Below are 25,237 nucleotides of genomic sequence, written 5' to 3' on the forward strand. Positions count from 1 at the left end.
ACCAGAGAAATTCTGGCTCGAGAAGTTACGCATCAATATTCAACACAAATACTTTCATAGGATATAGATTTTGAATGTAGGAAACAATGTCAGCGAATAACGCAATAAAACGTGTCGTGGTGCAGCTAGAAGTCGGCCTGACACACTCAGCTGGACCGAGCTGGTTTTGAAAGTCCCACAGTGACGTGGCTCACAGCCCTTCACTCAACCAGTTCTCATGTTATTACCAATTATTTCTGGACACTCAACATAACATGCACAATTGCCCGCATATTTAACTGTGGGACTTACAGGTCCGCACTCCAAACAATTTCTGTTTCGCAGTCATTTATGCAAATATGAATTTTGATTGTCCCAGCAGAGACCTAATAGATTACAGAATATGCTAATACGTTTACAAACAAAAAAAATCATGCTTACCTTGTCTAATTTTCCAAAATAGTCCACACAGCGGACATATGGACAGCAAATTCAACTTTTAGCCATGACGCTGTCTGAAGTTCACCACAACACACTCATGTGAAGTGATCACTCTGCACTTGTTGTTACTTTCTAATATGGTAATCACCTGTCTTCATATGGAAATGAGACAGGAAGGGGGAAGGAAAGAAGAGTCAACTATTGGGATTATGATTCGGTTTATTAAAAAGTAGAATAACTCAACCCGCGGTGTTAGCCCCTCGCTCTGCAGGGAGTAGAACCGTCAACCTGCACAACCTGCGGTGTGAAAACAGCAGAGCAATCGGCAACTTTCTCTGTTAGCTGCTGTTTTCCTCCTGGCTCTGGTCTATTATCTCAGCTCCAGGGACAATAAAGTTTTGATTGACTGATTGATTGATTGATTGATTGATTGATTGATTGATTGAGTGTGTGACATCACTGGTGTGTGTTGTGGGGAATGAAGCGACGAGCTGCAGGACGGGACGCTCCTCCACACACAACAAACACACACACACACTGAAGAAACCCGGACTCAAAACCACCAAACCCAAACCTTCATCACCTCATTTATTGAGACAAAACACTGCTACACACACACACACACGCACACGCACACACACACGCACACGCACGCGCACGCGCACAAAACACTCATATTCCTGATAAAGAAACTTTTTTTTTGTATTTGAACTAAACACAACAAACTGAATATAAAATATTACAACAAAAAATAGTTGTAAGCACATTAACACATTAGCTTTGGGTTAACAGGTCCTGCACACACACACACACACACACACACACACACACACACACACACACACATTCTCTCAGCTGAACTGGAAACAAACCAGTTTAACAACATGATGAATTCTTCCAGTTTACTGAATCTAAAACATTACAACAAACACATTCACATTAACAATACATATACATGTTAACACACACACACACACACACACACACAGTGTCGATGATCAATGTCGACTGTTGGAATAAGTAGCTGCTGTCAATCTTTAATACAGAAAACGCCCCTCCTCTCGTCTCCTCCTCTCGTCTCCTCCTCTCGTCTCCTCCTCTCGTCTCCTCCTCTCGTCTCCTCCTCTCGTCTCCTCCTCTCGTCTCCTCCTCTACTCCTCAGTGGGCGGAGCCTCCTGTTGGTTTGGGTCGGTGTATTCCTGGTTGAACATCACAGAGTCGGCTCCCAGTTTGAACTTCTGGACGGCCAAGATAGACTGAACAGCCTGGAGAGAGAGAGAGAGAGAGAGAGAGACAGAGAGAGAGAGAGAGAGAGAGAGACAGAGAGAGAGAGAGACAGAGAGAGAGAGAGAGAGAGAGAGACAGAGAGAGAGAGAGAGAGAGAGAGAGAGACAGAGAGAGAGAGAGAGAGAGAGAGACAGAGAGAGAGAGAGAGAGACAGAGAGAGAGAGAGACAGAGAGAGAGAGAGAGACAGAGAGAGAGAGACAGAGAGAGAGAGACAGAGAGAGAGAGAGAGAACACAACTTCCTGTTAAGGTCCTGTTTCCTGTTTAACTGTCAGTCTGTTTTTGCACTTCTGCAACAACTAACCAATAATCAATAACAAGTTTATTTTAATAACCAATAATCAATAACTTCTAACCATGTTTAATGGGTTCAGTTAGTATAGAAGGAACAGCACACTCTGAACAAAAAGGGTTCTGCAGTATTATATTATGATGATGCATCATTACATTATAAATAAACATGATGATCCATATTACAACTGTGCTTTATTACATTATTACACGTTATCATCCATCATTATTACACAGGTTATTACATTATTACTGCACATTGTTATGCATAATTAACAGATGTCAGACCATAGAGATACAACAGTAGAGGGGAGCTGTCATAGAGAATTCCCATTCTGGAACGGGACCACATGGCAGCCATCTGACCTGGGTACACTTCTCAGCTGACTGTCATTGGAATCAAAGGTGAAAGTGGCTTATGCTGCCATTATAATGCTAATATTTTTTTTATTGAGACATCACTACTACTTTTTATTTAGCTCACTGTATGCAAGACAACTGTGACTGTCTGAAATGGAACCAAACATGAGCATTTTTTGTAGTCTGTAGATAAAAATAGCTAAACTATGTTAAGTAATTATGTTTTAAATCATAAAGATTATCTTCTGGAAGTATTTTAATGGTGCATTACTTTACAGAAACTATGAATCTTTTTTTCAAGAAGACTTTATAATTCTCAGATTTCTTTGGTACTCTTTGGTACTGAGTAGTTGTATTAAGAGTATATATGAAAATCTGCTTATTTTTAATGTAAAACCCCCAAATGATCTGTTGTTGTAACAATAGACAGATGTTGGCAGCAATTAAATATCAACATCACTGAAACACACCTAACAATACACCCAGATAAAATATACAATAAAAGGCAAATGTAATGCCATTAAGTGGTTAGTGTGACAGCTCTAAGCCAATTTAAGCAGGTAATAATGGACATAGGCCCTCACATTTTTTTTTTTACTTTATTGGCATGACATCTTAGCCTGCAATTAAGATTACAATCCATAAAGAAATAATTTATATAGATGCCATCATGTAAACAAGTAGGCTACTACAGTAAAAACAAACAGCTCTACACTTGAATCAACTTAAAATCCACAGTAGCCTATACAGATATGCAAATGAACGTCCTCTCTGTCTGCCACCATGCGCCACTATGTGTCACTTCCATCATTAAGGTGCGTCTTGGCAGAAATAGCCTGCAATTAATTTTTTTAAAAATCGCCGCATTTCCAGCAGCGGTGCCGCTACTGAGTACTATACAAATACTATAGAAAACACTATAGAACGTATGTTTAGCATGGCGGGTCGCGACTTTACGGCGGCGACCTGCCACAGTAGAATATAAACACTGGTTGGACGTAATGCTGAATGATGTGTGCTGATTGTTCTCAGAAACAACGTGTTTGTATGGCAGCAGAGAGCTAGCCAACTAACATACAGCTGAAATGTAAAGATTACATCTAACAGCTAACTAGCTAACACATACCGTTACAAACTGTTTCAAACACAACTCCAGTCTGTTGGCTACTAGCCAGAAATGTTGTGTTTTAAGTTGTGTCAGTTAAATTTAGCATATAAAACAGCCTCTATCTTCTACTCTACTGACGTGTGGAAGGTGATGCAGCTTCTCTGGTCTCTCTGGTCCTGTTAGTGCAGCAGTTTGGTCCAGATCAGGACAACAGTGGTCGCTTCCCATAGACAGCTGTTGTAGTTGCTGGTAAACTGGACCCAGGTAAACTGGACCCAGGTAAACTGGACCCAGGTAAACTGGACCCAGGTCAGATGGCGGACGGTTATCCCACAGTCTATGACGTAATATCCTCTCTAGTGTTACATCTCTATGTGTCAGACTGGCTGCTGTCATCAGATGATCTGTGACTCATCTGTCTGGAACGTTTCAGATTCTGACTGGATTACATGCACAGACTGTTGGTCATAATTATAATGACAGTAAAACTGATCCAGGTCCAGTCAGACTCCAGAAAAATTATCTTTCTGTGGACATGAAGATCTGACACATAATAATAACAACAACAACAACAACAATAATAATAATAATAATAATAATAATAATAATGATAATAAATAATTCATATTTGGTTTAATGACTCCAGCTTTGCTCCAAAGAAGACATGTCACCTAGAGAAAGAAGCTTGGAACTGATTGGTCAGTACATATTGTAGTAAGCCAGAGGGGCGGAGACAGCAGGGGGCAGCAGGGGGCAGCAGGAGGCAGCAGGGGGCAGCAGGGGACAGCAGGAGACAGCAGGGGGCAGCAGGGGACAGCAGGGGGCAGCAGGGGGCAGCAGGGGGCAGCAGGAGGCAGCAGAGGGCAGCAGGGGGCAGCAGGGGGCAGCAGAGGACAGCAGGGGGCAGCAGGGGGCAGCAGGGGGCAGCAGAGGACAGCAGGGGGCAGCAGGGGGCAGCAGGGGGCAGCAGAGGGCAGCAGGGGGCAGCAGAGGACAGCAGGGGGCAGCAGGGGGCAGCAGGGGGCAGCAGAGGGCAGCAGGGGGCAGCAGGGGACAGCAGAGGACAGCAGGGGGCAGCAGAGGACAGCAGGGGGCAGCAGGGGGCAGCAGAGGACAGCAGGGGGCAGCAGAGGACAGCAGGGGGCAGCAGGGGGCAGCAGAGGACAGCAGGGGGCAGCAGAGGACAGCAGGGGGCAGCAGGGGGCAGCAGAGGACAGCAGGGGGCAGCAGAGGACAGCAGGGGGCAGCAGGGGGCAGCAGGGGGCAGCATGCAGACTGTACTGTAACTGAGTACTTCTTCCATGAGTAATGCAATTTTGAAATGAGTAATGAGTAATAAATTACTTTTTCTGAGTAACGAGTCAAATCCACAGAACAGACAGACTTCCATCTGGGATATTATTATATAGAATCATCATGTTATATATCATTATGTGATTATGTCATATCATGTATCATTACTTCACATTATATTTCATTGCATCATATCATTATATCATATTATATATCATTACATTATATTATGCATCTTTACATAATATTATGTATCTATATATCATATATCTATATATCATTATATTATATTATGTGTCATTATATTATAGTATCAGTACATTATACAGTTTCACAGATATCCACTGGAACAAATCTAAGTTATAAAACAAAGTCTCAGGTTAATGAACTGTTACCACGGCAACAGGAAGGCACTTTGGATGACAGGCACTTAGCTCAGCCAATCAGACTCCAGATCGACCCAACGGGACAACAGGAAGCAGAGGAATGCTTATCTCTGATTGGCTGGAGTGAGGCTAGGAGAAGGATGGGGTGGACATGAAGTTTGGTGTGTGTGTGTGTGTGTGTGTGTGTGTGTGTGTGTGTGTGTGTGTCAGGCGATAGGTGGGGTGAACAGTTTGTTGTATTCCTCTTCGAACGAGACTCTCTTCAGACGCTCCAAAGACAGCAGAGTCTGTCCTCCCTACACACACACACACACACACACACACACACACACACACACACACACACACACACACACACACAATCCATTAGGAAGTAAAACTGCAAGAGAGAGAGGTGAGGAGTTAGTAGGAGCTGCTGGCAGGAGAGAGAGAGGAGGTGAGTCTGCTGCAAGAGAACACAGAGAGGAGGAGAACAGAGAGAGGAGAACAGAGAGAGGAGAACAGAGAGAGAACAGAGAGAGGAGAACAGAGAGAGGAGAACAGAGAGAGGAGGAGAACAGAGAGAGGAGAACAGAGAGAGGAGAACAGAGAGAGGAGGAGAACAGAGAGAGGAGAACAGAGAGAGGAGAACAGAGAGAGGAGGAGAACAGAGAGGAGAACAGAGAGAGAACAGAGAGAGAACAGAGAGAGAACAGAGAGAGGAGGAGAACAGAGAGAGGAGAACAGAGAGAGAACAGAGAGAGAACAGAGAGAGCAGAACAGAGAGAGGAGGAGAACAGAGAGAGAACAGAGAGAGCAGAACAGAGAGAGGAGGAGAACAGAGAGAGAACAGAGAGAGAACAGAGAGAGCAGAACAGAGAGAGGAGGTTACATTAGTCAGTTGTATACATTCTTTAATTTGGATAATTTCTGTAGTAAATTACAGTGAAAATGAACTAAAATTCATTTTCATCAACCCTAGAACCCCATAAAGTACCCCTTTAACTCTGTAAAGGACCTTAGAACTCCATAAAGTAACCCTAGAACTCTGTAAAGAACCCCTAAAACCCCACAAAGTACCCCTAGAACCCTGTAAAGTACCCCTTGTACCCCAAGGACGTCTGGAACTTATTCCGGGACCCCAGGAACCCTGTCAAGGACCCATTTGGGCCCCTGAACCCCATAAACTACTATTCTAGGGTGTAGACTGGGTGTACTTAGTGTATGTACTGTATATTACACATGGGTTAGTATATAGGATTTAGGGTACATACTGAGGAGAATGTGTATATAGGATACAGGGTGTATAGGGGTGTTTATACAGGGTGTAAGGTTTTAGGTGGTGTTAGTGTATACTGTGTCGAGCATTAGGGGTGTAGGGTTGCAGTCATAGGGTGTAGGGTGTCAGTTTTATGGTTCATGGTGTTAGGGTTGTAGGCTTGTAGGGTTTAGGCTTTTAGTGTAGGTTATAGGGTGTGGGGTGTAGGGGATAGGGTATAGGGTGTTAAAGTGTAGGGTATAGAGTGTGGGGTGTAAGGGTGTTGGGAATTTAGGATTTATAGCGTATAGGGTATAGGTTTAGGGTGTTAAGTGTAGACTTCAGGGTGTTAGGGTGTAGAGTTTAGGGTGTTAGAATGTAGAGTTTAAGGTGTTAGGGTTTAAAGTGTTAGGGTGTAGAGTTCAGGCTGATAGGGTGTGGTGTTAGGTTGTTAGAGTTCAGGGTGTCAGGGTGTAGAGTTTAGGGTGTTAGGGTCTAGAGTTTAGGGTGTTAGGGTGTGGTGTTAGGGTGTTAGGGTGTGGTGTTAGGGTGTTAGGGTGTAGAGATCAGGGTGTCAGGGTGTAGAGTTTAGGGTGTTAGGGTCTAGAGTTTAGGGTGTTAGGGTGTAGAGTTCAGGGTGTTAGGGTGTAGAGTTTGGGGTGTTAAGGTGTATAGTTCAGGGTATTATGGTGTAGAGTTTGGGGTGTTAATGTGTATAGTTCAGGGTGTTAGGGTGTAGAGTTTGGGGTGTTAATGTGTATAGTTCAGGATGTTATGGTGTAGAGTTTAGGGTGTTAAGGTGTAGAGTTTAGGGTGTATAGTTCAGGGTGTTAGGGTGTAGGGTTTAGGGTGTATAGTTCAGGGTGTTGTGGTGTAGAGTTTAGGGTGTTAAGGTGTAGAGTTTAGGGTGTATAGTTCAGGGTGTTACGGTGTAGAGTTTAGGGTGTTATGGTGTGGTGTTAGGGTGTTAGGGTGTAGAGTTCAGGGTGTTAGGGTGTACAGTAGAGGTGTACAGAGACGTCATTATCTGTATCTGTATCTGTATCTGTTCAACCAACAAAATTATCTGTCTTGTATCTGTATTCGGATAGAAGACCGGAAGTGGGCGTGGTTTATACCGGAAGTCACGTTAAATCGGGTAAATGTTGTATTTTCTAACCTAATATTCATTGGCAATGCAATTTTTGTGACTTCAAAGCATCAAATTGACTTAATATTGGCATATAAGTAATTATGAAATATATTTCCACATCCTCATACTGTACATCTCTCTCTCTCTCTTTTTTTAAAAATTTTTTTTAACTAAATTCCATGAAACCTATGGCTGATACATACAGCATATTACATCTTAAACGGATGAATATTGACTGAAATACAAGGTAAAACGTCATTTTTTTCAATATTTCGACTGGGTTTTTTAAATGGAGGAAATTAACACATACAGCTAAAAACTACAGGTTCTAAGCTTCATTTTGATGTATAGGTTATGGAGGTTTGAAAGAAATCCAGCTGCCACACCAGGCTTTTGTCTCGCTAGTAGAGGTCTGCAACCCGAACCCGACGGGACCCGAGACTGTATATATGGCCGGGTCGGGCTTGGTTTTTAAATAAATAATTCGGGCTCGGGTCGGGTCGGGCTCGGTTGTTTTTTTTTCATGCGTGGAAAAAAGCACAATGTTTTATGCTCCTTGCTTCTCCTGAAGCTCTGTGTCACACAGGCTGGGAACACACAGCCTCCCTCCCTCTGCTGAGCGCTTCTCTCTCTCTCTCTCTCTCTCTCTCTCTCTCTCTCTCTCTCTCTCTCTCTCCTCCCCGCTCTGTCACTGGTGCTGAAAGACGCAGCGGCTACAGTACCAAAATGGGCTTTTTTCATTTGTGTTTTACTACTTCATTTTCTGTTTTACAAATGATAAAGGGAAAATCAAGTCCTTTATTTACATGTCAATCATGGCTTTTTTTTTTCGAATAATAACGAGCAACTTCGGGTAGAAGAAATATCTGTTTCCATCGCATTATTTGTGCTTTCCCGAATAACGTATTCGGATTCGGGTACATCCCTAGTGTAGAGTTTGGGGTGTTAATGTGCATACCGTATTTCCTCTAATAGTGGCCGGTAGTCAATTAAAAGCCGGGTCTCTGATAATGGCCAGGGCTGTGGTCGACACGAACAAATAAAGGCCGGTCTCAAATACAGGCCGGGGGAGAAAACAAAGGAAACAAGACTAGGTCAAAACCTAGTGTATGGCTGGACCGTGTCCGTCTCCTCTCTCCACCGCTGCCTCTCCACCGCGCCCACGGCCCGTACCTATCGGGGACACCTGGTGACGCATCGGCGTCGGGACCCCCGCCGAAATCTCGGCCGGATCACCGGGAACAAATCGGCGCCCAGCTATCGGCACCGGCCGGAACCGTGTCCCGGGAAACTCCGGGAAGCGTCGGCCCTCGGTCCGCCGAAACCTCCATGCTTGTCTGTGTCTCTCTCTCCGCCGACAGAACAGAGGGCTGTCAGGTGGACTGAGCTCACGCATATGCATCGAAATAAACGGCGATATGATATAACTGTATAGATTCTACTTTAGCTTCAGTTAGCTTCAGTTAGCTTCAGCTTACATGCAAACAACGGTGGATACCGGTAAACTCCTGGTGCCTGTTTGTAACTGTAGTTTGTAGTAACGTACAAGTGCCACAAGACGGCTCGGCCGGCGGAAGTCTCTGGAGCGTGCCGTCGTCGATTACCGTAATTATCGTAATGCATTGCAGTAACAAAAAAACGGCTACCTAACGTACCCCGACAGAAGCAGATCAGAAAACAAGGAGGCTTCGTACTAAAATATGAGCAAATATACTTATCAAACAGAGGGAATTAGAAATAAAGGCCTGTCTCTAATATAAGCCTGCTTCCAATAAAGGCCTCTGCAGTTGAGGTAAATAAAGTTGAGGTAAATAAAGGCCCGGGCCAATATTAGAGGAAATACCGTAGTTCAGGGTGTTATGGTGTAGAGTTTGGAGTGTATAGTTTAGGGTGTTAGGGTGTAGAGTTTAGGATGTTAAGGTGTAGAGTTTAGGGTGTATAGTTCAGGGTGTTAGGGTGTAGAGTTTAGGGTGTTAGGGTGTATGTCGGAGGGTACGTACCCAGGTGAAAACAGAGAAGAAGGAGAAGACGATGGCGGCTCTGGCGGCGTCGGCTCCTTCGTTCAGAGGGTTGTCCTCTTCCTCAGCAACCTGCCACTGGTTGGCGAGGAAACAGAAACCGACGAACCAGATCAGCGACCAGAAGGCTGCAGGGGTCAGAGGTCACAGGAGGGCAGGATTTCATCTCTTGTTCTCATAGCATCAAATCACACCAAAAACAGTTTTCTGTGGAGTCCCCGAGGAACCACATGATAGGAACAATGCCGACGTGGAACTCGGTATTCTCGGTTTAGAAAGCTGTTCGCACAGTTTACAAATCCAAACCTCAAAGTTACTTTTTACTTTATACAGAACAAGAAGAAATGTATCAATATATTAAATATGGAGTGAAACTGAGGCTTTAAAATAGAAGCAGGAATGATGTTATGGTGCATGGTATTTCCTGATGAAGATTGCCTTATGGATGGGTCAATTTAAGGCCAAAAATCTAACAGTGGATGAGTTGCAGCTTGTGATCCGCTGGCTGCAGCAAAAGATCGCTAAATTGTACACAAAAACTAAAGGTACAGATTTCTACATCATAGTGGTCTCTTGAGGACTCCAAAGGTCTCACAAACCTTTAACAGGAAACCTGAATAAAAACTAAAGGTAATGAGTGAAGCCTTGTGTCAGCGTGCTTTTCCACAACCAAAAGTGAACAATGAACAAACCAAAACAACCTTAACCACATGTTCAGCTTTTCACTGTAACAAATCCCTTTTATCTCTCTCATGAACTATCACTCTGTCTTTCACTTCTCTATCTTCATGATCATTCTAGGCTCACAGGAATAGATTTGATCCATCTATCTACAAACATAGTGAGGCAGCGTTTAGTTATTATGCTACACAGAGCTGGAACAAACTCCCAGAGGATCTCAGAAACCCCGACTGACCACTTTTAAAACTCAGCTCAAAACATTTTTTATTCTGCACTGCCTATGCAACTTGGACCCGGATCTACTAAAGCTTTGCGCCACCGCAAATCGCATTGCGGGTGCTAAAACCTTGTTTTCTGATCTACTAAGATGGCGCACAGGGCATTTGCGCCTGAAATCATGGGTTGATCTGTGTGCGCCATTTTTTGCGGTTTGGTCTAATCGCATATGCATTTGTGGGTGTTCCAAGGCTGAGGCGCAAAATAAAGGGAGGGATTTATGGAAATTGGCAGTGGACGTGATTTATCAAGAGGCGGTGGCCGTTAACACCTGCTGACTGCACACGGAATTTAAGACCTAGAAAAAGCATGTCTTATCATTTTGCGCATAGGATAGCTCTGTTGAAACTGTCTCTGGAACCAGCTCTAAGATCAAAGTGACACAGTCATCTACACAGCATAACATGCAGTCATTAGATCGCAGGGTTTAAACGAGTATGCTGACTTAAAGTAAATTTAAGCCTCATTGGCAGACAACATGCAGACTATTACCTAAATATACAAAAAAGAAAAGTTGCAGGCTCTTCTCTGGATTTGCTGACACTTATTATGAGCCAATATCTCCACGACATTGCCTTGATGAAAACAATGCAGCTAAAACGTGTGTAATAACTCACGACAGTGGAGAGGTGTGTGCGCGGCTTCTCCAGCTGTATGTAACCGTACCTTCACCCTCTCCATCCTCCCACCTGACACCTGCGTCAGTCTCACTCTCCTGCTGCTCCTCCAAGGGAGTTAAGGCTCCTCTTTGGCTTTATTTATGGTCAGCATTGTGGTTCACCTCCTCATATCATACCAGCGTTTTTTACCTCCACTAAATCGCGCTTGAGGTGCCCAACTGCTTCACTTTATGTTGTTCCAGAGTGACCTTTTACGCGCAGGTAAAACATCTCTTCTCTGCAGCTCTTTGTGGTTTTCTCTGCCACCAACACTTCCAGCTCCACTGGAGAGACATTTGCGCTTCTTCGTCCCGTTATTATGTTGCCGCTAATGGGCTATTGTGCGCATTGCTTGGCCCTTACATTAGCGCAGTTGCAATTCTAATTAATTATCTGCGCCTCCGCTCATTTGCGTGCCCTACTTTAGTAAATACCTTGTGCTGGCGGTACCAATTGCACCCGCAATTGCTTTTGCGCTGCGCCAGGAATTGCGACATGTAAGTAGGTCTGTGCCTAGATCTTTATTCCCTCTTGATGCAGTTTAATTCTTTATTTATTCTCTCTTCTTATACACTTTATGATATTCAGACTGAATGGCCATTTCGTTTCTATTCCATTATTCAGTCTGAGATTGCCTCCTTGTTAGTCGTTTTCTGTGTGGGGGGATTGATTTTCCCTGAGCCAATCACTAGTGACTGACGTATCTGAACCGATCACTAGTGACTGACGTATCGGCCGCTCTGACGTCATTTCAGTCTCACTGATGCTGGGCGGATTTAGCAACTTCACCAAGAACGTTGGTTGTTTTTGACAAAAATATTGTCTTTACAAAGACAGTATGTTGGTTAAGGAGGTGATTTCAACAAACATTATGCCAAAACGCCAATGAAAAACCGTCACACGAACGGTTCAAACTTTAGTCCCGCCCAAAAGTTCTCTCTGATTGGCCCGATCGTTTTTCCAATCGAGAAATCGCCGTTGAATAGAGCAACACCAGACTCTCTGAATCGCTTGACCAAATCTGAAGAGTGGAGGGACGAGATTCAGGAGTCTGGAACCAGACTACACTTTATTATCTCTTTTTATTTATTTCATTTTTCTTATTCTGTATTTCTTATCTAATGTTTTATGTACCTTGTGTAAAGCACTTTGAATTGCCTATGTGCTATATAAATAAACTTGCCTTGCCGTGCCCTACTATTGGCTGCTTGTAATGTTGGTGATCTAGGAAGTGAAGTTGATTCTACTGTTGAGCTCAGTGGATTCTCTCTGGATCAGAGTCACAGAGATGAATGTAAATGCCTTCTGCTAAACCAGATGCAAGTCTCTCTGTCAGCCTTCTCTCGTACCCGAGACTCCGATGTCGGCCATGACGGCCTTCTTCCTGTCCTTCACGCCACTGATCTGAGGGAAGTAGACATCCAGCGCCAACAAGCCGGTGCTGCACAGGAAACACAGCGTTCCCATGCCGACGCCGTAGTTACAAGCATTCTGGTTGCGGTTGAAGATGCAGAACTCCTCGCCCTCGTCCGGCCGATTGACGTAACCCTCGTTAGCCACGCAGCCCAGGATTACTATGGAGAAGAGCTGTGGGAGAAAGAGGAGAAACTGGTTCACTAACTGCTCCATTCATTCTTATGGTGGAGGCTCCCATAAGAGAGGAGCACATTCCCATTGTTTGTTATTGACAGTAATTCTGTTTCTTCACCTCTGTCTCTTTGAGTTTAGTTTTGTCAGTCACTGACTGACTGTTTGACTGACTGTCTAACTGACTGTCTAACTGTCTGACTGACTGACTGTCTGTCTGTCTGACTGACTGTTTGACTGACTGTCTAACTGTCTAACTGTCTGACTGACTGACTGTCTGTCTGTCTGACTGACTGACTGTCTGTCTGTCTGACTGACTGTTTGACTGACTGTCTAACTGTCTGACTGACTGACTGTCTGTCTGTCTGACTGACTGTTTGACTGACTGTCTAACTGTCTAACTGTCTGACTGACTGACTGTCTGTCTGTCTGACTGACTGACTGTCTGTCTGTCTGACTGACTGTTTGACTAACTGTCTAACTGTCTGACTGACTGACTGTCTGTCTGTCTGACTGACTGTTTGACTGACTGTCTAACTGTCTGACTGACTGACTGTCTGTCTGTCTGACTGACTGTTTGACTGACTGTCTAACTGTCTGACTGACTGACTGTCTGTGTGTTTGACTGACAAATCGAGTTCAGCTAGACCTGTGCATTGATCAGCGCCATTGCATAACGGTTAGTAATTTTGCAACTCGACTGCATGACTCATGGAAATGTCATGGGGTCGAGACACATGCAGTTTTTAAAGCTACATGCATGATGGGAAACGACTTTGATAGATGGAGCTGAGCGCCCACTGGCTCAGAAAAGTATGTTGCCACCCATAATGACAGGAGGAGACTTCAACTTAGGACTTCAACATTTTTCATCATTATTTCTTTGTATTAAACTCTCAAGAACTTCTCAAGCAGTACATTCTTAATGAATGGACATTTCTGACATTCAGGTTCCTTGTTTGTATCTGTATGATGACTTTTCTACACACTGTGAGACTTCAATGAAAAGCTACAGTATTAGAGAAAACAAATAATTACAAAATCTGACATTTACAATTCTGATATTTACAATTTAATGTCTTTATGTATTGTCCATACATGCAATCTCAATCAACTTCTCTGAAATGCTATGTCCATATTGAAATATGGCTCAAACCTCTGAGATTGCATCACATACTGCAGGCCGTCTGCATCCATTTATTTAAAAATGAGGAGACACTTGATTCACAGACATTTGTAGTCATGTGCTGCAGTATTTCTCATGCAGCCTTCGTGTAAAAATAATGGGATTTCCAGTGTCCACTTTGTCAGCAATGAAGAACGCAAACGTGAAACTGCCTAGCATCAACACAGAACCGTCCAATGTGATGCGAGCTGTTTGACTCCGCCCCCTACTGCACCTGCCTGATGTCATCTACTGTCAAGGCAAACAAAAGTGAAACTCCTCTCAAAACAAGCCCACTATCTCCATCTGTGTTTGTGGTAAATGTCTCATCAAAAAAAAAATCATCATCGAGTCATGTGACCCCAGCCTGAGTCATGTGACCCCAGCCTGAGTCATGTGACCCCAGCCTGAGTCATGTGACCTGTGAATGCCGGCGTTGTGCTGCATGCCACGTGGGTCCTGATCCTGTGATCACACACTGACCGCTAATCCACAGTGTGTGTGCGTGTGTGTGTGTGTGTGTGTGTGTGTGTGTGTGTGACCCATGTAAAGCATGGGAGAGAGAGAGAGTGGTGGAGAGGGACTGGAAGACAGAGACAGCGGTGTAGAGAGGCAGAGGTAGAGAGAGGTAGAGACAGAATGGTAGAGAGAGAGTCTGGTATCGTAATGAAGAAGATCATCTAAAACACATTTCACCTATCAGTCACAAGATGTTTAGAGATCTGTTGGCCCAAATCAGAGGTGTGACCAAGTCAACTTTGCTCGAGTCCCAAGCCAGTCTCAAGTCTTGAGGCACAAGTCTCAACTCAAGTCTCAAGTCTAAATGTAGAACAGCAAGTCAGAACAAATCAAGAGTCCAGTATCAATTTAATATCTTAAAGAAAACTAAATATCTAGGACTTTTCAATGCAATATGGTTTTAATAGGATAAAAACTTGGTAAGAGCATCATGAGTTTGATTTCTATAATCAGTTTCAACTTCAATAAATTCAATCATTCCATACAAATTCAGAAAACAGAATTTAAATTCAGTCGTCCGCTGGAACAAATCTCATCACTTTCAATCTAAGTCATTTACACAAACACAAGATCTCAAGTCAAGACTTTAGAAACCTTTTCAAGTCATCAAAGTACAAGTCAGAGTCAAGTCCCAAGTCACCAGAACCCAAGTCAAGTCAAGTCTCAAGTCTTCTCTTCATGCATCAAGTCAAGTCTTAAGCAGTTATAAAGTTTGGTTTGGTAGTGAATGCTAGTGTCTGTCCAACAGGCCCGACACTGTTTACAGTTCACAGCCTGGTCGCCTGATTGGCTGTCCTCTCGTCAATCAAACCTCGGTGGTGAACGGAAAGGAAAAAACCCAGTTATTGAGACAGGCGCTAGATGTAGTGACATTTTTTGTGTAACTGAAGGCAAAGATGTTTTAGTGAATTGATTAGACTTTCAAGGTGATTTGCCAACAGCACAAACTCAATTCAAAGTCACCAACATGGGTCTTTAAAGTCATGCAGAGCTGAAAATGGAGCTCCAGTTCCTTGAGGATTATAAACATGGTAAAAGTGATGCTGTGTGCAGTGTGAGCTGCATCTCTGAAACCTCCAGGTTGACAAATCTGGACCGAGTTTCTTATTTGGAATTTTGACTTGACCGATCCATTTCAGTTTTCTTGGTATGAAGTCAGAATTTCCCACTGTTTGACCTCACTGGAACGCAGCATCAGAGGCTTTCACTACTTTGTAAACTCTGTCTTAGAAACCTCCCATCACCTCCTAACCAGGTTAACACAGGGAGGGGATGAGGTGTGTGTGTGGGAATCAAACCCCCAACCCCGGCAAAGCCTTGCTTGAACTACACAGACCATTTGTTCTTTTGATGGTCTTGACTGTGAAGCACTTTCTAGACCTTGTTTAAAAAAAGGGCTAATAACATAATGTTATTATGAGTATTAGTGTTAGTATTGTATGTGTAGTAGTCAGTAGCCTAGTAAGCTTTAACTTGACACAGTGAACAGTAAGCCAGGTAAGTACTGAGCATGCTCAGTGTGAGGCTGACCTTCTGACCTAACTAAATCCTAAAGCCTGGAGACCGTTGCTATGCGGAGTGCTGCTGGGGAGATCGTTACCAGGCAAGGACAGAAAAAGGTCTATAGGCTGATGAGCTGGGGGTCACATGACCTTCAGCCTCCATAACCCTAACCCAATGAGAACCTAGCTGAACAGGACTTGTGTGCTATTTCAACAGGTTCTACAGCAAGACAAAACTCTCCTACAACTCTGTAAGTCTGTTAAAAGCAGCTGTTGTTGATGTATTTTGCACCGACGTTCAACAAACATACAGGAAGAAATCCATCAAAGAAGAGGAGAGAGAACAATTTCTCCACCCACAGGAGCAGGAGAGAGACCAGAATGCACTGCAGCAGAGAGACAGGTTGGGGCTTGAGGAAGGGGGGTGAGTCTCACTTCTTCTCAACAGGAAAAACTCTCGCTCTCTCTTACTGTCACTGTCTCTCTCTCTCCACCTTCAGGTAAAACCCACAGCTGAAAGCAGCAAGTTCACGCCCCTTCTCTGTAGGTTGTCAAAAGGCATTCTGGGAAACGTAGGAAATAACTGAGTGAACGTAATGAAGTAGATGAGGCCGGTTGAGGGAAAGTGGGTTCATCAAACAGTAAGGCTGAAGCGAGGGAAACCCTTCTACACTCGGAGAATAAAGTGAATGTGAACATGGAAACAGTTCCATGTGAAACTGAACACGCCTCATCACAGCATGTCAGCCTCTCTCTCTCTCTCCCTCTAGACAGTATGTATGTCTCTCGCCCATCTGCCCCCCTCTCCCCACTCCAAACCGTCCAATCAGAAATCCTGTAGAGCTTCTGTGTTTATCAGGATTTCAGTAGAACAGTCAGGTTTTGTTTCCTGGAGTCTCGTGTTCAGTCTCAGGAATGTTAATATGAATCTCATGACCGACGCTCAAACACACAGTTCTGCTCTGATCCAACCTTAACTAACCAAACACAACACAACTAACCCAACTGAACCAACTAACCTTAACTAACCAAATACAAACAAACACAAACTAACACAACTAAACCAACTAACCTTAACTAACCAAACACAAACACAACTAAACACAAACTAACACAACTAACCAAACTAACCCAAACAAACCCAACTAACCTTAACTACTCTAACTAACCCAGCTACTGGTTTATAACCTACTAATCTAAACCGGTTGTTCATACATTGATTCATTATTTATTAGGATTTAGGATTTATTTGCACCAAGCAAGAAAAACAATAAAGACAATACAAAACAAAACAAAAAAAGGGCATGTGCCAGAGAGGTTTGAAACCCAAGTGGGCTTATAAAAGTACCTCACCGATAAAAATTAAATTATATGATGTATACAATGGAAACAACAATAACCAAAAAAAACAAAAAAAAACAAAGACAGTTAGTTATTAATTTGATACTTGATATACAATTTGGCTAAGGTAGAGTAATCATAGACTCCCATTGTGATTTAGCATGCTAACATTTTTCTAAAAGTTTCAAAAACCGGCATGGTTTGACTGTAGATCTGTGCTAGCATGGCTAATGCTAATGTACCAGATGTTATAATTATGGGGGTCTGTACTAGCACGGCTAACGCTAATGTACCAGATATAATGATTATGGGGGTCTGTGCTAACATGGCTAACGCTAATGTACCAGATGTTATAATTATGGGGGTCTGTGCTAGCACAGCTAACGCTAATGTACCAGATATAATGATTATGTTAATGAGCCACTACAATGTTTGTTTAATTGTCTGAATGTCTCATACAGTAGCTAATATCTTGGATTTTCATGAAACTTTAAAAAAATGAAATGCCTCATTGCTCCATTTTGGCATTTTTAAAATTGTGATAAATTGTAAAAATTTGTGAAAAATTGAAATCCTCACAGACTCACCCAGCAGAGGATCCGGACCACAGTCTGAGGTTGTCTGAAGAAGGTTGCCGGGTCGAACGCCCCCCCTGCCTTCCCCGCTCCGTAGGCCTGAAACCCGTCCATCTGGGTTCAGCCCGGTTCAGCCCGTTTCAGTCCGGTTCAGCCCCCTTTGGCCCAGTTGGTCTCAGCTGGTCCCAGTTGGTCCCAGTTGGTCTCAGTTGGTCTCAGTTGGTCCAGCTGTGGATCTGGTCCTGCTGGTCTTCTGGTCCAGAATGTTCCAGTTCCAAACTAAATTAATAAATCCTGAGCGGAGCTGCGGTGAGTCGACCTTGGTGAATCCTTAATGGGATCCTGCCTTTATAACTTACTCTCTTCTTGTTTTTCTTCTTCTCTCTCTTCTTCTTCTCTCTTACTTCCCTCTTTTTTCTCTCTCTGTCCTTCTTTTCTCTTTCTTCCTCTGTCTCTCTTTCCTCTCTCTTCTTCTTGTGTTGTGAAATTCTCCTTTAATCTCTGCGGCTTCAGAAAGGTTCAGAATAATCCTGATCATCCACTTCCTACACCTCCTCTACCTCCCTCTCTCTCTCTCTCTCTCTCTCTTCTCTCTCTCTCTATCTCTGTCTCTCTCCCCCTCTCTCTCTCTCTCTCTCTCTCTCTCTCCTCTCTCTCTCTATCTCTGTCTCTCTCCCCCCCCTCTCTCTCTCTCTCTCTCTCTCTCTCTCTCTCTCTCCTCTCTCTCTATCTCTGTCTCTCTCCCCCCCTCTGTCTCTCTCTCTCTCTCTGTCTGTCTCTCTCTCCCACTCCCTCTCTCCCTCCCTCCCTCCCTCTGTGGACCAATCAGGGAACAGCAGCTCTGTCCTCCATGTTCTTCCTGTCCGTCTCTGTTTAATATTTTATTATGAAACTATTTTTATAATTTCTTCTTGTCCTTTTATCATTCACTTTCTTTATACTTCTTTTAATTGATTTTATGAGTTTGTTTGATTTTGTGATTCTCTTTGTAAGCTGTAAAGCTGGTTTCCATGACAACATGCATCATTCACATAAGTTTGGTCAAAATCAGACCAGTAGTTTTTCTCTCTCTCACACACAAACACACACACACACACACACACCACCTTGTTTGCTTACTGCTTACTTAGTAGTATTACTACTTAGTAGGACGTGTGTGTGTGTGTGTGCGCGCTCGCGTGTGTGTGTGTACGTGTGTGTGTGTGTGTTGTGGTAGTAAATAGGATCAGTGTGCAGACCATCTGTCAGTCTGACCACATGGAAGATTTGACATCAATTTAATATTTTCTCTGTTTTTGAAAAGTGCTACAGAAATAAAGTTTATATTATTATAGTTTATTATTTTCAATTTTTTTTTATTCACTTTATTCCTGTGTTAATATATTTTTTTATTTCATTTTTTATTTATTTTAAGTATTTATTTAAGATTTTTTAACCACTGTATTTGAATGTGTTTCCTGTTTTTTTCCTCTTATGTCCACTGTTTCTACCTGTAACCTGTGCTGTGTTGCAGATGTCCTGGAACGCCTCCAGCGATATCTGGATATCTGGATATTGCCAAAATATTTCACCAAGGCTTATGTTATTTTCGCCAAAAACGGCAGATTTTAGTTACTCACGTTTCTACCGTAAGTTTGTTTCTGACTCATAGCGATCTTCCGGGGATTCTATTCCTCTGACTCTGACAGTAGCAGGGCACAAATGCCATGGTGGCCGTAGGGGCGTATGGGCATCACGGCCAGAGCGAGGGGCAACGACGGCCATGGCCGCCGTGGCCGCCGTGGCCGCCGTGAAATTCCTACCCTGGTGAGTACAGTTGTTTGCTGTTTGTCTGAGTTGGTGATCTCCCGGGTTAGGTAGGAGTGATCCAGCTGGACTGAGTAATCAGCCCTTCCTATGGTTCGCTCTTCTCATATATTTCCTTTATTATTTTTGAGGCGAAGTGTAACAGATTCATCATGTATTTTACGATTTAACATGTTCAGCTTTGTTTGTTTGATGTTTGTTTGATTGAATAATGATCCACTTTGCACAAAATGGCTATTGAACACATTAAGCATAGATTGTTTCTCTGTAATTTTCTTAGACTCATCCTTTATTAGGGAGGGGAATTGTGTTCCTGATTTGCCATTCAAGTTTTTAATAATTTTTTAATTATTTTCCAAAATTGTTAATAGTTAATTGTTAATTGTTAATAGTTTTCCAAAATGGCTATTGAACACATTAAGCATAGATTGTTTCTCTGTAATTTTCTTAGACTCATCCATTATTAGGGAGGGGAATTGTGCTCCTGATTTTCCATTCAAGTTTTTAATAATTTTCCAAAATTGTGATGGGTTATTCATATTATTTGTTACAATCAGTGGCGGCCAGTAATCGACTGACTGAGGGGCGGGACTATATGGCTCTCATTGATTGACAAAACATAAACGGTAATACAAACTACTACTACGTATTAGTCTAAATTATAAATTCACTCCTAGTTTAATATAGCAAAATTAAGTCATATTTCCTAATTGGCGATTTAATTATTATAGGAAAACTCTTAACATATATTTTAAATAAATGAAGGAGGCAATAAAATCAATGGAAGCACATATCCACAGGTGCGAGCGGGCTGCCACCAAACCATCTAGCTATCGAACCGAGGGCTGGGCAGACAGTGTGGCTACTTTTTACAAAATTAAAAAAAGACAGTCCACAACCGGTCACCTTGGCCATCAGCAGAGGAACGGAAACAAAATGCTGCATTGTGATTGGAGCAGCCACACATGATTAGTTAGTAACGGATTTGTAAACAACAGTAACCTGAAAGCTCGTCTGCTGCCTACCAAGGGCGTAGGTTTGATTTTGACATTGGTAGGGACACAAATGGGGGAGGTCCGGAGGGGATGTAACCCCCACTGGAAGCTGAGGCGTTTTGCATTTATGATAGACTTCTGACCGCCATTTCATATCATCTAGATCAGTGATTCTCAACCTTTTTCATATCGAGGACCCCTAGTTTAGTCCACATTAGAGCCATGGACCCCCATTTGATGAGATTTTGTCTCTCGGCCCCAAATCTGAGAATATTTTTATTGTTAGATATGATTTTGATCCAGAATCCCATGACTGTCTGTATTGTAGGTAGAGAGATAACAGTGAAACTATGATCAAAACAGTCATTCTTCTACATTCTGTAATTGTGTTAACTATTTGTAAATTAAATAATGCTGAAGTTTAACAATTCATCAATTTGCTGGGGACCCCCTGGAACCCCCTCAAGGACCGCTGGTGGTCCCCGGACCCCACGTTGAGAACCACTGATCTAGATAGTTATGGTAGCCAATACACTCATTAACAGACACACAGACACAGGGGTGTAGCACATTAATGAATCCTTTACTCAAATTTGCCAGCTGAATGGGACTTTGAAGAGCACATTTTGTTTTAAGGCAGGTACTGTAGTACTGTTGCCTATTCAAACCAACGATCTGTATTTACATTTAAAAAAAAATAAAAAATAATAATAATAATGATAAGATATTGTAAACTATATCCAAACCCTACATACAAACAGCTGAGTGTCCACTGCCTTGCTCTTATTTGAAGGAGCCAAACACATGCCTACGCCTGTCATTAACAGATATGAACTGTTATATTTGTTTTACATCAGTGTTGTCCAGTGTGGCACACATCAGCATTGTTCAATCTCACTTGTGACATGTAGGCTACTTACGGTCGTCACCCGTCACAGACGCACGCGACACGGTACTTAAATAAACTAACTTTAATGGCTAAACACAACTGTTACTAATATAAAATAGGATGGAGTCTTCACTCGCATGCTCGCCGGTAGGCGGAGCTTTGGCTCTTCTTGCCCACAGCATTTCATACGTTAGCAAGAAATGGCAAAGCCAATCAGCGATTTTTTTGGGGGGTTAGGGAGGCGGTGTCACGCCAATTTTTATCCGGGTGACGCAATAACATTCTAAAACAGCTGTTATACTAAAGTTTCGTTACAGCGTCCGTTGCTATGCCGACACGGGACACCAATGCACTACACCAATGCAGCGGGACTCGTAGTGGAGAACGCTATCTGTTAACATTGACTAGACACTGACGGACAAGACAACGTTTATTGTCAATCAAAATAATTGCTAGGGACATTTCAGAGTCACTTGATATTGGTAGGGACACGTCCCTACCGTCCCTACCCAATTCTACGCCCTTGCTGCCTACACACTTTAACAGTAGGTACCGTTTTTACCTTGTGCTATTTAAGTGACGTTAGTGGAATTATTTATCAGATAACAGTGTGCAGTGCTTCAGTGCTTAAATGCATTTAACTGAACTGAACTGAGTTGAATTGTACACGCGCCCCGTGGGTCTGTACAGGATCTGTGCTGGTTTTCATACCTGCTTCTGCAGAGTACTCAGGTGTCTCTCCCTCTGTCACCAGAGCTGCTTCATGCTGATATCAGGTCTGTCCGGGCCAAGCTGCTTGGTATGAAGCTCTTCCTGTAGTTATATTAATGGCGAGTATGAAGTTCTTCCTGTAGTTATATTAATGGCGAGTATGAAGCTCTTCCTGTAGTTATATTAATGGCGGGTGTGAACATGAAAGATAGCATCGAGTATTGTCCAATCACATTAGATCAAAAAACATAAAAACGATACCAATTCGCTGCCAATAAAAGTGGGAGTGTCTGGGGCGCAGAGAACTGCGTCCCATGGAAAATCTGAAGCAACCAATTAGAGAGCAGCCTCAGGTCACCTGCTTGCCAAAAGTTGAAGGACTTACATACACACTCATTTGGCCGGCGACCTTCACCCAGGAAGTATATGTTTTCACACAGATACAATTTGGAACCAATTTTTAATGAATGCTGACAGGCGCTGACAGACTACCAGGCGCATTGTACGAGTAAACAATTTTTATTTTATAATTGTTTTGCATTATCTAATTAATTTATGTTTAACATGTTTAAGTAGACTTTCTTCTCTAGTTGGAGGGGGGCGACGCCCAAGCGCCCCGCATTAATGAACCGCCACTGGTTACAATAAACTTAATTATGATTTTGTAACTTAAATATTGGTTTGACTCATTTATGTTGCTTCCTTATACACTCTTCCTTATACATTTTATTACTCTCATTTCTATGCTTTCCTGTACAGCACTTTGTAAGATTTCAGCTTCCTTGTTTTTCTAGCAATGTGATTTAGCTTCATGAACAACAGTCATTCAAAGCTTCCCAGTTCTGTACAGTTTTTATTTGAAAGACGACAGGAAGAAACGTCTATGAAACAAAGATGGAGAACGGTTGAAAGCTCTGAAGGAGTTTTAGTGAGAGTTTACGATGTGAACAATGTGAACCCTGGGAACGATGTGAACAATGAGAACGATGAGAACGATGTGAACGATGTGAACCCTGGGAACGATGTGAACCCTGGGAACGATGTGAACAATGAGAACGATGAGAACGATGTGAACGATGTGAACAATGTGAACGACGTGAACCCTGGGAACGATGTGAACACTGGGAACGATGAGAACGATGAGAACGATGTGAACAATGTGAACGACGTGAACCCTGGGAACGATGTGAACACTGGGAACGATGAGAACGATGTGAACAATGTGAACGATGTGAACCCTGGGAACGATGTGAACACTGGGAACGATGAGAACGATGAGAACAATGTGAACGATGTGAACCCTGGGAACGATGTGAACAATGAGAACAATGAGAACGATGAGAACGATGTGAACCCTGGGAACGATGAGAACGATGAGAACAATGTGAACGATGTGAACCCTGGGAACGATGTGAACACTGTGAACGATGAGAACGATGTGAACGATGTGAACGATGTGAACCCTGGGAACGATGTGAACCCTGGGAACGATGTGAACGATGTGAACCCTGGGAACGATGTGAACGATGTGAACCCTGGGAACGATGTGAACGATGTGAACCCTGGGAACGATGTGAACGATGAGAACCCTGGGAACGATGTGAACAATGAGAACGATGAGAACGATGTGAACGATGTGAACCCTGGGAACGATGTGAACAATGTGAACGATGAGAACGATGTGAACGATGTGAACGATGTGAACCCTGGGAACGATGTGAACCCTGGGAACGATGTGAACCCTGGGAACGATGTGAACGATGTGAACCCTGGGAACGATGTGAACCCTGGGAACGATGTGAACGATGTGAACCCTGGGAACGATGTGAACGATGAGAACCCTGGGAACGATGTGAACAATGAGAACGATGAGAACGATGTGAACGGTGGAGTAGCGCAGTATTGCAGCTCAGTACTTCGACCGGTAGAAATGCGACCAAGCTGCACCATGAAATCTACACTGAAAATCAATAACTGAGAATCTGATTGGTTGAGCCGTAGCCCGGCTCTGCTTTTATTCTTTAAATCTTTTTAACAGTTGTGAACAGCAGAAGTGTTTGTGAGAGTTTGACCAACCTTTCACTGTATCAATACCAACAGATAAGGTGAAACTTTATTGATCTCTGTGGAGAAATTGTGTCGTTGCAGCAACAAAAATAATAACATTCAGCAGGATAAAATAGAATAAAAGCATAGAAATATAATATAATATAAAATGACTTCAATACTTCAATAAAGTGAAGATGTACTGAAGATAAACTGTATTGAAACCACAGTTTCAATTATTTCATTTCTAATATCTTGGAGGCATTTATTTGTAAACGAGTTATACTTTATATTCTCAAAGTAAACAAACTGTTGATTGATCAAAATGTATTGAGCTGCTGTAGTCCAGTTTGACTGTAAAGCTGCAGCGCTATACAGCTGGGTGTGTGTGTGTGTGTGTGTGTGTGAGTGTGTTATTCAGCCATCTCAGCATATTGACTCTCCTCAGCCAGCTGCTCTTCATCATCATCATCCTCACTGGGGGGGCGAATACGCTTAAAGAAACCCAGCTACACACACACACACACACACACACACACACCATTAGAGAGAGAGAATGGTAGAGAGACATTAGTAGTCAGTGTAACCCTAACTAACAACTAGTTCATGTTTAGCTAGTTATTAGTTATTTATAGTTTACAACCAGTTATTTTGCTCATGAATAGTGATTGATTGATTGATTGATTGATTGATTGATTGATTGATTGATACCTTCCAGAAGATGCAACAGAGCAGGCCCAGGAGGAGGAGCCCAGAGATGATTGACAGGACCACATAGCCAATAGGAACCTCCTTCTCTCCGTCTGGAGGCCATAACACACTGGTCTGAGTCTACACACACACACACACACACACACACACACACGTCTGTTTTAGTTGACCCAGTGCTCCCAGTACTGTGGATACTCAGTCAGTCAGTCAGTCAGTCAGTCAGTCAGACAGTATAACAGTCAG

The 25,237-nt window shown here is 43.0% G+C and overlaps 2 protein-coding genes across 2 annotated transcripts in view; both read right to left on the reverse strand.

Annotated features, from left to right (window-relative positions):
* Window positions 1–1,571: 1,571 nt before the first annotated feature.
* Window positions 1,572–17,997, reverse strand: LOC139922108 (synaptogyrin-1). Its single transcript, XM_078284558.1, has 4 exons — window positions 17,849–17,997; window positions 12,497–12,734; window positions 9,514–9,659; window positions 1,572–1,685 (listed from the first exon to the last, which is right to left on the reverse strand). Exons 1-4 carry the CDS (start codon window positions 17,948–17,950, stop codon window positions 1,572–1,574), a joined length of 600 nt encoding a protein of 199 aa, XP_078140684.1. The 5' UTR covers window positions 17,951–17,997.
* A 6,249-nt stretch (window positions 17,998–24,246) lies between these two features.
* itga2b (integrin, alpha 2b) overlaps window positions 24,247–25,237 on the reverse strand; it is a 20,966-nt gene continuing 19,975 nt past the window's right edge. The window contains exons 14-15 of the mRNA XM_078284559.1: window positions 24,995–25,114; window positions 24,247–24,792 (exon numbers count right to left, since the gene is read on the reverse strand). Of these exons, the coding sequence (XP_078140685.1) occupies window positions 24,697–24,792; window positions 24,995–25,114 (216 nt within the window). The 3' untranslated portion in view covers window positions 24,247–24,696. The remainder of the gene's footprint in view (window positions 24,793–24,994; window positions 25,115–25,237) is intronic.

This window comes from Centroberyx gerrardi, chromosome 7, assembly GCF_048128805.1.
Source record: "Centroberyx gerrardi isolate f3 chromosome 7, fCenGer3.hap1.cur.20231027, whole genome shotgun sequence".
In the NCBI taxonomy this organism is placed as follows: domain Eukaryota; kingdom Metazoa; phylum Chordata; class Actinopteri; order Beryciformes; family Berycidae; genus Centroberyx; species Centroberyx gerrardi.